Here is a 12,825-nt window from a genome sequence, read left to right on the forward strand (position 1 = left end):
ATATTGAATTAATATATTCTCTTATATTTTCATTTAAATATAACTATTAATTTATCTATTATATTTAAATTCTTTAATATCTCTTAAATATATAATTTACTTAAATACGCTATAAGAATTATTTCTATAATAGTATTTACTAAATTATTATTATCGTTATTATTATTATCTTACTTTATATTATTATTAATTATAAAAACTATAATCTTCTATTACGTCTTTCTTTTAAGATTATTTAACTTTATTATATTTTAAATATAATAGCGATTTTTATATTATACTTAATAGTAATAGATTTATAATCGAAAGTATATATAGTTAAATCTTATCGTCTATAAAGTATAACTCTATTATATAAAATAATCGACTACTATAGTAAATTAAAGTCTTAACTCTTATTAAAAAGAATATTATATTAGTTTACTACTTATTAAGCTCTAAATTAAAGAGTAAAGTAATAGAATATCTAATTCGATAAACTAACTTCAATTACTAAATCTCCTTAGTAGGCAATTAATATAGAGATAGACGTTTATTAAATAGCGCTTATTCGATAAACGTCGAGAGATAATAAATTATTTTCTTCGTATTATTATTTCAATTACTATCTTATTATATTAATATAATTTAATAAATATAGTCTAGATCTATTATATAGAGTTTAATATATTATTTCTTTTATAAAATCGTCTTATATACTTTTCTTTATAATATAAAAAGATTTTATTATAAGATGTCTTAGAGATACTTATAGAATTACTAGCGTAGACTTAATATCGTATATATTTACTCTATAGATTATATAGATAATTAATATCTTTTATATTATATATATATATAAGTTAAATTATAATAATTTCTTAATAATTAATAATAATATTTTAAGATTTAATTTTACTTAATTCTTTAATATAGTAGACGTCTTTACGTTTATATTATATATTTATATAAAGTTTATATTAATATTTAATAATATAACGCTTTAAGTCGACTCTTATATATACTCGTTAATTATCGAGTATTATTTAATTAAAATATCGCTTTATTAATTCTTTTACTAGATCTATTGATATTATAATATAAGAATTTCTATAGACTCTATATAAGTAGTATTATATCGAGTACTACGGCTCTTAATATATAAGAGAATACTATTTATAGAAGTATAACGTTAAAATCTAAGAGTATATTTAATTAACTAGCAAATTAAACTCTTAATTCTTTCTATCGTAAATTAAAATCCTTTAAGATCGAGTGGTTTATATATATTAAGAATAGACTAGACTTAAGATCTTATAAGCTATTTAGCTAATTAGTTAGTTAGTTATTTAACTAATTACTTAACTAGCTATCTAGTTAGTTACTTAACTAGTTACTTAATAAGTTATTTAATAAGTTATTTAGCTAATTACTTAGTAAGAGAAGAAATTACTATAAATAAATACGAAAAATATTACGAAGAATACTATGAAGAATACTACGGAGAATATTACGAAGAATACGATAGAGAAATTAAGTAATAGTAAGGCCTCTATTATTAAGAATATAACTTAGCTCTTCAAAATTTCATATATAGATCTACTCTTCATAATCTCGCGTTAAATTATTATTTAGCAAGCGGAGAATATTAATACGATTCGATCTATTATCTCCGCTATATTCTTATAGTATATTATTACTAAATTAAGTATATAAGAGAAGAATCTACTACGTTAATTATAGCTAATTAAATTACTATAGAAGAAAGATTAGAAGAAAGATCGAATAGTATATATTTAAACGAATTGAAATTATTCGATATCTTACTTCGATATTATTCGAAAGATTTTACTACGATAGAAGATCTCGTAGAATTTATATTATTAATTAATCTAGTATCTCTATTTCTTTCTAGTATTTCGAAAACTTACTTATTTATATATATATACTTCTTATTATAAGAATATAATATTTCTCTATTTTTTATAGATAATTATTATAAGATATCTTAGAGATACTTATAGAGTTACTAGCGTAGACTTAATATTATATATATCTACTCTATAGATTATATAGATAATTAATATCTTTTATAATTATATATATATATAAGTTAAATTATAATAATTTCTTAATAGATTTAATATACTTTATATTTCTTATATATCTTAAAAGTATTATTTTTATTTCTATTAATCTCTCGCTTAAAATCTCGATTTTAAATATTCTTATAATATATAAAGTAAGTTTAAATAGACTTTAAGTCTTAATAATTATAATTATCTCGTAATACTTTTAATAGTATTATTACGAGCGTACTCTTAATATATCTCTTAGCTCTATAGCTATCGAGCCTTAACGAAGATATTCTCTATTATATTATATCTTCATTTTATTTATATAGTTCGATATCTTAGTTATCTTATTAAATATATTTATATTAATATTATATTTATATTAATTCTAATACTATAATTAAAATTAATTTACTTATTTTATTTATATTAATAAATAAATTTAAAGAAATACGCTAATAGAGGCTTTAATAAGAAATTAAGTTAAGTTATTATATTTTTAAATAAGTTTATTAAATAGATAAATTAATTTTAAAGAGTTTAAATAGAATAGCGAAACGGCTTTAATAAATAGTAATTAAGAGATAAAGAAGATATTAAATTATTTATATAGTTAGCGAATCGAAAAAAATAGCTAATACTATCTTATATTTTTATATTTAAAATATATATTAGTAGTATTACTTATAACTTTATATATTATAATATCTAGAGTTTTAATAAGATTTTAATTAGATAAGAAATAACTAAGTTATAGCTAATTTAGAATACTATTTTTTAATTTTTTTTTATATATAACTTTTCTATAAGATAAAAGACTCTTTAAACGAAGTAAATATACTCGAAAAATTATTATTTAAAGTACTTATAGTCTTCTTAACGTCTTAAATAATTAAGAAATAAGTATATTAAATTTTTATAAAGAAATAATCTTATTTTAAACTTTATAGTAAAAAATTTTATTCTTAATATTAAATAGCTTTTATACGCTTTTGAGAAATTTTATTATTTTCTAATATATCTAATATCTCTAATATCTATTCTTTTAAAGTATTTAAACTTTATTTTACTTTATTATAAATCTTCTTTTCTTCTTTTTTATAGTAAAATCTAATATCGAAAGAATAGATTAAATTAAGATTCTATTTAAGTAAATTAAGTTTTATTAAATATTAGTTCTATTAGGTAATATAGTTAATAAATTTAATTTAATAAAAATATTTTAAAATATTATTAATATTTTATAATTATAATATTAGATTAAGTATTAATTTAATAAATTTATAATTATATTAAATAAGATTTATTAAAAATAAAATATTTTTCGAAAGATTATTATTTAATATTATATCGCTTTAATAGAAAAGAATTTAGCTATAAATAATTTATTTTAAATTTATAAAATAATCGAGAAGATAAATTAACTAATTTAAGATTTTTAAAAGAATATAATTTCTTTATAATAAAAAGTTAATAATTTTAATTTATAATCTATAAAAGATTTATTACTATTTTTAATTAAAAAGAAATATACGTCTAGATAATTAAAAGAAAAATTAATTAAAGTTTTAGATTTATCTCTATTTATTAATAATATTAACTCTATCTAAAATAATTAATCTTTTAAAATAAAATAGAAATTTAAGATTAATAGCGATTATTATCTTATTAAGAACTTTAAAATAGTCTACGTAATCTTATAACTTTATAATAAGACTATAAAATATACAATATATAGAAAATTTCGAAACTCTATTAATTTATATTAATTTATTATTAAGATTATAGATAAATTAGCTAATATCTATAAAAACTTAAATCGACGTAATAATATAATATATTATATATTATATAATATATATACTCTATAATAAGAGATCTAATTCTTTATCGACTTCTATTTAAATCTTATTCGACTAGATATTATTCTTAATATTAAAAAAATCTAAATATTAGAGAATTATCTTTTTAAGAAATTAAGAAAGAAATTAAGAAAGTTATAGTAGATCGTAAAAGATTTTATTATTTTAAAGATTATAAAAGAATATCTTTAAAAGCTAGATAACTTATAATATATTAAATATAAAGATCTTAAATCTATAAAGATTATTATTAAGTTAATTATAATATAAATATTAATAATAATATTCGCGATTAATATATATCTTATATTTATTACTAAATCTAATTTAAATATAATTATTACGTCTTTAAATATTATAATTAATTTAAAATTAAGAGAATTAATATATTATAACTATAATAAAAAAGATTATTATTAAAAGAACTATATAATAATTATTTAAATTAAAATTAATAAAAAAGTCTTTAAAAAAGTATAATTTTACGCGATAGAAATAAATAAAGAATTTAAAATTAATAACGTCGATATCACGGGTAATAATAATTCTTTTTTAAATTTAGAAAATAAATAGCCCCTTTTAAAATTATAATAAGAGATACTTATAAAATATATCTAATAGATACTTCTAATAACGCTTTAGTACATTATTCTTTTTATATATAAATTATATTTTTCTTATAAGAGAGAATTTATTTATTTAAGAACTTTCTTATAGATAGTAGATATATCGATATTTATATAATTATAAATAAGTTCTTAATCTTAATAATATATAAAGCTTTATATCTAGAATTACTTTTATTATTATAATCTAAATTACTAAGAGATTATAATAATTAGATTATAAAATAATTAATTATATATTACTTACTTCTAATAATAATAATAAAAAACTATTAAAAAGAAATATATCTAATATTAATTATATTATTAAAATATAATATAATAATTAAAAAATTTTAGATAAATAAATATAAGATAGTTCTTAATATATTATAAGATAAGATATTATTTTTACTTAATCGATATAATTATAATAATAATTAAATATTAATAATAGACGAATTTCTCTTTTTATTAATTTCGAAGCTTCGACTATTTATACTATCTATTTCTTTATCTATTATATTAAAATAATAAAGCTTTCTCTTATCTATTTACGATAATAAAACTAATTTAAATATTTTTTTATTAAATAAGAATAAGAATAATAAGAAATTTAAGTTTATTAATATCGCTAAAATTAATATAGCGATTTACTATTAATTAATCTATAAAAAAGATAATAAACTATTTATATTAATAATAAATAAGATCTATAATAACTCGCTAATATTATATATATCTTTTACTATATAAATAACTCGCGAATTTTATATATTAATTAATAAACTCTATTTTTATAACTTAGAAAAGAAATATAAAAGATATTATAATTCTAATTATTTTATTTAGATTAATAATATTAATAAAACCAGTTCTAAAAAGATAAAACGTAAGTTATCTTTAAAATATTACGATTATCTAGATATTTTTAATAAAATTAAAATAAATATACTTCTTTTATATTATTCTTATAATTATAAATTAGAATTTAATAATAACTTTAATAAAATAAAATTTCTTAGAAGTAGAATCTATTTAATATTAGAATATAAATTAGAATAAATAAAAAAGTATCTAGATAAATATCTAATGAAGGGATTTATAATGTTAAGTCATATATTATTTACCTCACCTATTCTATTTATAGAAAAGTTAAATAAACAGTTATATTTTTATATAGATTATTAAAAGTTAAACGCTATTATTAAAAAGAACTAATATTTAATTTTATTAATAGATAAGATTTTAGTAAGAATTTAGAGATATAAATATCTTACTTAATTAGATATTATAGTCGCGTTTAATAAACTATATATATATCTTAATAGCGAGAATTTTATTACTTTTATTATTTCTCTTAAAATATATAAATATCGAGTTCTTTTCTTTAATCTAATTAACGATCTAGTTATATATTAATAATATATAAATAATATTCTATTCGAATATCTAAATAATTTCTATTAGATCTATCTCGATAATATACTTATTTATAATAAAATAAAAAAGAAATATATTTAATATATTAGATAAATTCTTTAGAAATTAAGAGATATCGATCTTTAGATAGATATTTTTAAATATAAATTCTATATCTAGAAAATTAAATTTCTAGATTTATTAATATCTATAGATAAGTTATAAATAGATCTTATTAAAATTTAGATTATTATTAAGTAGACTATATTTATTAATCTTAAAAAGATATAAATCTTTATTAGATTTTATAATTTTTATTAATAATTTATTAGAGATTTCTTTAAAATAGTTAAATTTATAATAAAATTTATAATAAAGAAAATTATATTTAATTAATCTCTAATATATTAAGAGATCTTTTACTTTTCTAAAATCGTTATTATTAAAGCTTTAATCTTATATTATTTTAATAAAATAAAGAAAGTTATTTTAAAAACTAACTCTTTCGATTACGTTAATAAAGATATTTTTTTTTAATATAATAATAAGAAAATATTTTATTTAATAGCCTTTTATAATAAAAATCTAATCTCGATTAAATATAATTATTAGATCTATAATAAGAAATTATTAATAATTATTTATTATTTAGAATATTAGCGTTTTAAATTAAAATATATAAATATTTTTATTAGAATCTTTATCGATTATAAAGAATTAATATATTTTATTAAAAAAAGAAATCTTAATTAAGACTAGATTTAATATTTAAATATATTATTAAAATTTAATATAAAAATTATTTATTAATTTAAATTTTAGAATATTAAGATTAATATACTTATATAAATAACTAAATATAAATTAATTAATTTTAAAAATAAACGATTATATTAATAATATTAAATAATTCTTATTTTTAATCGATTAGAATTAGATAATAAATATATCGATATATATATAATTAACGATTTTATTTATTATAAAGTAGTAAAAGCTAATAAGAAAGATAAATATTATATAAAAATCTATAATACTATTATCGAAGATAAGAATAAATTTTAAGAAATTACTTTTAATAAGTACTTTATATAAGATGAGATACTTTATTATAAGAATTATTTATAGATATTCGATAATATATATATTAATATTATCTAAGAAGTATATAATTAATTATTCTACGATTATTTCGAGATAGTATATATCTATAAACTATTTAAAAGAGAATATTATTAGCGAGGTATAAGGGCTACTATAGCCATCTACGTTAAGAATTACTATATCTATTAAAGAATTAAAATATTTTATAATTAAGAGATTAATTTATTATAGTTTTTATTAATTCTATAGAAATAATAGTAAGATATATTAATCGACTTTATTATAGACTTACTTATATTTAATAACTATAACGCTATTTAGATAGCGATTAATTAGTTTATTAAGAAATATTATTATATAACTTATTTTAATATTAATAAAAATATTATCGCTAAAAAGATAATTAACTTATTACTTAAGAAAGTTTTTTATTTATATAATTTATCGATTTTAATAATATTAAATTAAGACTTTTAATTTATAATTATTATATAAAAGTTTTTTTATAAGAGATTAAATATTATAGCTAAACTATTAATAGTTTTTTATTTTAAAATCGATAAATAAATTAAATAAGTGAATTAGAATATAAAGCGTTATTTTTAAATATATTATAATTATATATAGAACGACTAAATAAAATAGCTATTTATTATCGAGTTCGCTAATAATAATACTATTTTATTAATTATTAATATCTTATTTTTTCTTATAAATAAGAGATTTTATTCTCGAATAACTTTTAATTTAAATATTATCGACTATAAGATTATATATAAGCGTTTTAATATTACTTAAATAAAGAATATTATAAATTATATAAAATAAGTTTTTAAATATATTTAAAGTAATATCGATTATATTTAGAAGGCTATAATTATATAAGTTAATAAGTATTAATAAAAGATTACTTTTTAAATAAGCGATAAGATCTTTTTAAATAATAAGAATATTATCTTTAATCGTTCTTTTTATAAACTAAATTATAAGAGACTTAATTTATTCGAGATTATAGATCTTATAGAAATCTTATATTATCTAAAATCTCCGTCAAGTATAAGAATTTATAATATCTTTTATCTTAATCTCTTAAATCTTATAATAAATAACTTCTTATTAAGATAAATAAATTCTTTATTAAAATATATTACTATTAATAATTAAATTAAATAAGTTATTAAAGAAATATTTATTTTTAAATTAATTAATAGTTATTTTAAATATAAAGTTAAGAAAGTAAGTTTTAATAATAATCTTATTTAATATAATATAAATAGCGATAAATTTAAAAATTGCTAAGATCTAATAAACGACTTTTATAAGCGATATTTTAAAGAGTCTTATCTATAAAGAATTAACTAATAGAATTTTAAAACTATCTCGAATATCTTATTTTTAATTAAATTAAAATTATTCGATATCTTCGTAATAGCCTTATTTTTTTAAAGTCGAGAATTAATTCCTTAGATCTATATCGATTAAAAATTATATTATATATAGTCTTCCGCGTAGAGTTCCCTTACTAACTAATATTTAAATATCTTTTAAAATTATAATATATTATTTATAAATCTTACTATCATTATCGATAGTCTTTATTAATATCGATTATATAATATTCTATAAAGAAACTTACTTAATATTAAATTAGAGTTTTTAACGTTTACGACTTAATTCGATTTAAGAATTCTCGACTAATTATATCGTATTATTTTATTAATATTCTACTCGCTTAGATATAAATTCGAAAATTATTATTATTTACCTCTATATCTATAAATCTTATTTTTATTATATTATATCGATTTTCTTTTAGCTAATCTCTTTATATATATTTAAATTATAACTAATAACGTAATTATAGCGTAAGTATAAAGAGCTACTATTATTCTTAATATCTATTATAAAAAAAGATATAGCGCTAAGATTCCCAGACACGATTATTTCTTTACTACTTTTATTATTTTTTAGACGTTAAGCATATATATATATACTTATTTTTCTATCTTTTTATTTATTAATTATAGAATATAATTTAATAAAGAGAGAGAGTAATATTATAAGCGTATTCTTAATATATCTCTTAGCTCTATAACTAGCGAGCCTTAGCGAAGATATTCTCTATTATATTATATCTTCTTTCTATTTATATAATTTAATATCTTAGTTATCTTATTAAATATATCTATATTAATATTATATCTATATTAATTCTAATAAGTATAGAGATAAGAGAAGAATTTATTAAAAGTTATAGATATAATTCTATTAATTCTTTAATAATTATAAATAGTAAAAAAGTAAAAGATTCTTATATAGATTAAAGATTTTAAGCTCTAATATAATTATAGAGTATTAATAAAAATCGCGAGAACTTTAAATAGAGATATATAAATTAATATTATTTTAAAGTATTTCTTAGATAGTAATAGTTTATATAAGACTAAATATAATACGTAAAGTAAGAAATAGATTATTTAAAAGATAGTTAATAGCTATCTAATATTTAATTATTATTAATTAATATTCTAGAAGTAGTAAAATACGCTAAAGAAGATTATTACGTTTTTTAAGAAATATCTATCTCTTATTAATTTTCGTAGCTTTTTTTTACTACTTTAAGATTTAATTTAATTCGTTCTTATTAGAAGTAGATAGAGTAGTAATTTAAGATATATTAAACTATTAATAATAGAGTTATTTAATGATTAAACTAAGGAAGCAATTGAATGTGGGGGAAGAATCTCTATTAAATTTGTTGCCTCGGCGTCGGCGTTTATCGGATACGGCGATCTTTCGACGATGTATATCGAAGCGGATGTCGAAATGCAGTCCAGCACTGTTGAAAATATGGAAGAAGTATTGATTAATTAGCTATGGAGTGGTGTGTAGACTACTGAAAACCCATGTGAAACTCATTGCAAGACCATGAGTCATAGGCTAGCTACAACCTATTTCATGGAGTCGCTACTGGATTTCTTGCCTCAAGCCGGCAAAATCAGCGTCGTTTAGTATCTTCTTTCTCTTCTCTTCATCCACTCGCTGCTTCTTCCGCTGGCTAGACGAGCTCGCCTGACCTATCACTCTATCAATAGCGGCAGTGCGCATGCGCTTGGGAGGAGCCCAGATGGCCCTCGGCGATGATGGAGCGGCCGGCACACCGGGAAATTCTGACGACTCGAAATCCACCATGAACACTCGACTCCGCTCGATGTTCCACAACATGTTTCCTTTTCGCACATCGCCATGCTGGAGGCCATTGATTTGAAGCTTCTTCAGGGTCGCTTCGGCGCTGGAGCGTAGTTCTTCGGGTTGGAGGGATGGGCCCTCTGAAGATAGTAAGTCGGGTCCAGAGTAGGACAGCAGGAGGAGGTGGGTAAGAATATCAGGAAAGGGGAGAACATAGGGAGTCTCTAGCTCGATGAGCCCGAGGCAGACAGGGATGAATTCTGCCTGTAGCTGACGCAGCTTCCCATAGATAGCATACTCGCGAGTGAGCGAACGGAGGTGGTCTTCTCTAACGGCTTTTGCGACAAAAGTGTAGCCGTATGAGCAGAGGGTGACGCGGAAGAGATGCCCGATACCACCTCGAATTTTCAGATGGTCCATAGCGTGATCGCGGCTCCTGCCCAGCTGATGACGCAGCAAGTCGCACAGGGTCTCGGCCGACAGCTCGTGATCCGGCGACGATAAAGAGTGTCGGTCCACATTGGGACATGTCCGATCTAGCGCTCGTGAAAGGCCTGATGCGGTGCTATTTGTCAGCCGCTGAAGGCAGACTTGAGTACAGTATGGTTGACCCGATTCAGAAGCAGGACAGAAGACGCAACAGGCATGAGGAGGGCAGGGCTCATCGGTTTTCTGGTCGCTCAAAAAAGAGTGCCCTGCATTTTGTCGACGACGATCACTCGACGTCGTCGACGGTGAAGTCGTACTGTGCTGGGCTTCAGATTCAGTAACCTTTGCTTGGAGTCGAACTCCCGGTTGCTGTCGGTTCAGCGAAGAGTCATCGTTGTCGCCATCGTCCTCCGAGTCATGTTCTCCGTGGTGCAATAATAGATCTCTCTCGTGGCGGTTCGCGCATTTGCGTTTTTTCGGTGCATTCCGCGCTGGTTCATAGTCGTCCTCGCTGGGTGTTATAACTTCGGAGGCGCTCGAGTCCTGCGAGGCTAACATTTCCAACTGGGCTTCAGGATCTACCTCAAACCGAGAATTACTGGCACGAGCTTCTGCTATCCAATTCTGATCAAACTTCTCAACCGTGAGACAGCGACAGAGAAACAAAGCAATTTGGCACACCGCCGTGCTCCTGGCTTCTGCGATAACCTCTCTAGGAGAAACGTCGAGGTGGTAATAAAGGACTGTTGACTCCGTGCGGCGGATCCGGAAAAAAACTCGTGCCATTCCGGTGTCGACGTAGGCAAACTCTGTGCCACTGCTGATCATTTCATCGAAGACCTGCGTAAAAACAGCGAGGACGGTGTATAAGGGGTCGTTCCGAGCGTGTGGTGATTGGATGATTGGTTGAGACTCGAAGCTCTTCCGAGCTTTGCCATTACCGTCATCTAATGCAGTCCTGAGGGCCCCCGTCGTCAGCTTATGCGGAGGTTTCAACTCAGCCAGGGCGATCGGCCGATCCGATCCAGGTCCACCTCGATTCCACACACCGTCCACGGGGACAAACGCTTTCCCGGTCACTGATTCCGGATCACCACCAGGTGTATAGCACACGCCGAGGCTACTCTGTTCGCCACCGCCTCCGCTTTGGATATATTGACGGACTATTTCTTTGACAGGTGGAATCTCCGCCGCCCTGACATATGTAGTGATGGCCTCTTTCGAGGTGATCAGAAATGAAGAGACGGTTCCGCGAGCACCGATGAGGTCTGCCTTATCGGGAAAGACTTCTCGATTTCCAAGCTTCTCGCATAGCTCCTGATACGAACGGCGCTGTAGATCTTCAAATTCAGTCCAAGGCTCAACGGTCGTGGGAGTGAGACGTTTCAGCGGGCTGGTAACGCCACCTCTCGTATTCCTTGAAGACATCGGCTCGCAACGGAGCGGGTATGCAAAGTACTCTTGATACAGAGCCAGATACTCTGCTAAGCTTGTGTTGCGTGTGGAGGCATGTTCTTTCTCTTCGGCGGCAAGGGCATTAGCTTTGGCGGCAAGTTCTTTCTCTTCGGCTCTAGCGACCTCGAGTTGAGCTCGTAGATCTGCAATAGTGGCACTATCATCAGACATGCTGAAGAGAGAATGGGAAGCGGGAAGTGAGTGAGGGTAGACAGCAGTCACGATTTGTCAAGTTAAGTGATAAAGAGAAAATTCTCTGCAGAGTTTGCTGCTCGGCATAGAAAAACTATTCAGCGAGTCGCATGCAAGGAATGCCGGCCATGCCAAGGCGCTACTCGTTTCCACTCCCATATACACAATTACGCTATTTAATTACATATCGCGAGTAAACAAATTAACGTTCGTAAATAATCTCGAATTTTATTAAACTTATTACTACTTAACTATCTAAGCTTATATTAAGAGAGTATTTTTAATAGAGTAAATAAGTTTTTAATAAGCGATATTTAAATTTTATATCTTTAAAGAAGTTTAAGCTTATGAATTAAATTTATAAGAAGTAATTAATTTTTAAATCTAATTTCGAGATTGAATTCGACTCTCGAAGAGTGAAAATATTTTAATTTAAGATTTACTTAGAACTATAAGATCGAATTTAATAATTTCTAAATTATTTAAAAGCGTAATTTATATTCTATAATTTAA

The 12,825-nt window shown here is 23.3% G+C and overlaps 1 protein-coding gene across 1 annotated transcript; it reads right to left on the reverse strand.

The window, feature by feature from the left end:
* Positions 1 to 10,014: 10,014 nt before the first annotated feature.
* Positions 10,015 to 12,291, reverse strand: HO133_000024 (uncharacterized protein; the record flags this gene model as incomplete). Its single annotated transcript, XM_037290964.1, has 1 exon — positions 10,015 to 12,291. The coding sequence occupies one exon, from the start codon at positions 12,289 to 12,291 to the stop codon at positions 10,015 to 10,017; it is 2,277 nt and encodes a 758-aa protein (XP_037157838.1).
* Between the last annotated feature and the right edge of the window lie 534 nt (positions 12,292 to 12,825).

This window comes from Letharia lupina, assembly GCF_014066315.1.
Source record: "Letharia lupina isolate WasteWater1 chromosome Unknown contig_1, whole genome shotgun sequence".
NCBI lineage: Eukaryota > Fungi > Ascomycota > Lecanoromycetes > Lecanorales > Parmeliaceae > Letharia > Letharia lupina.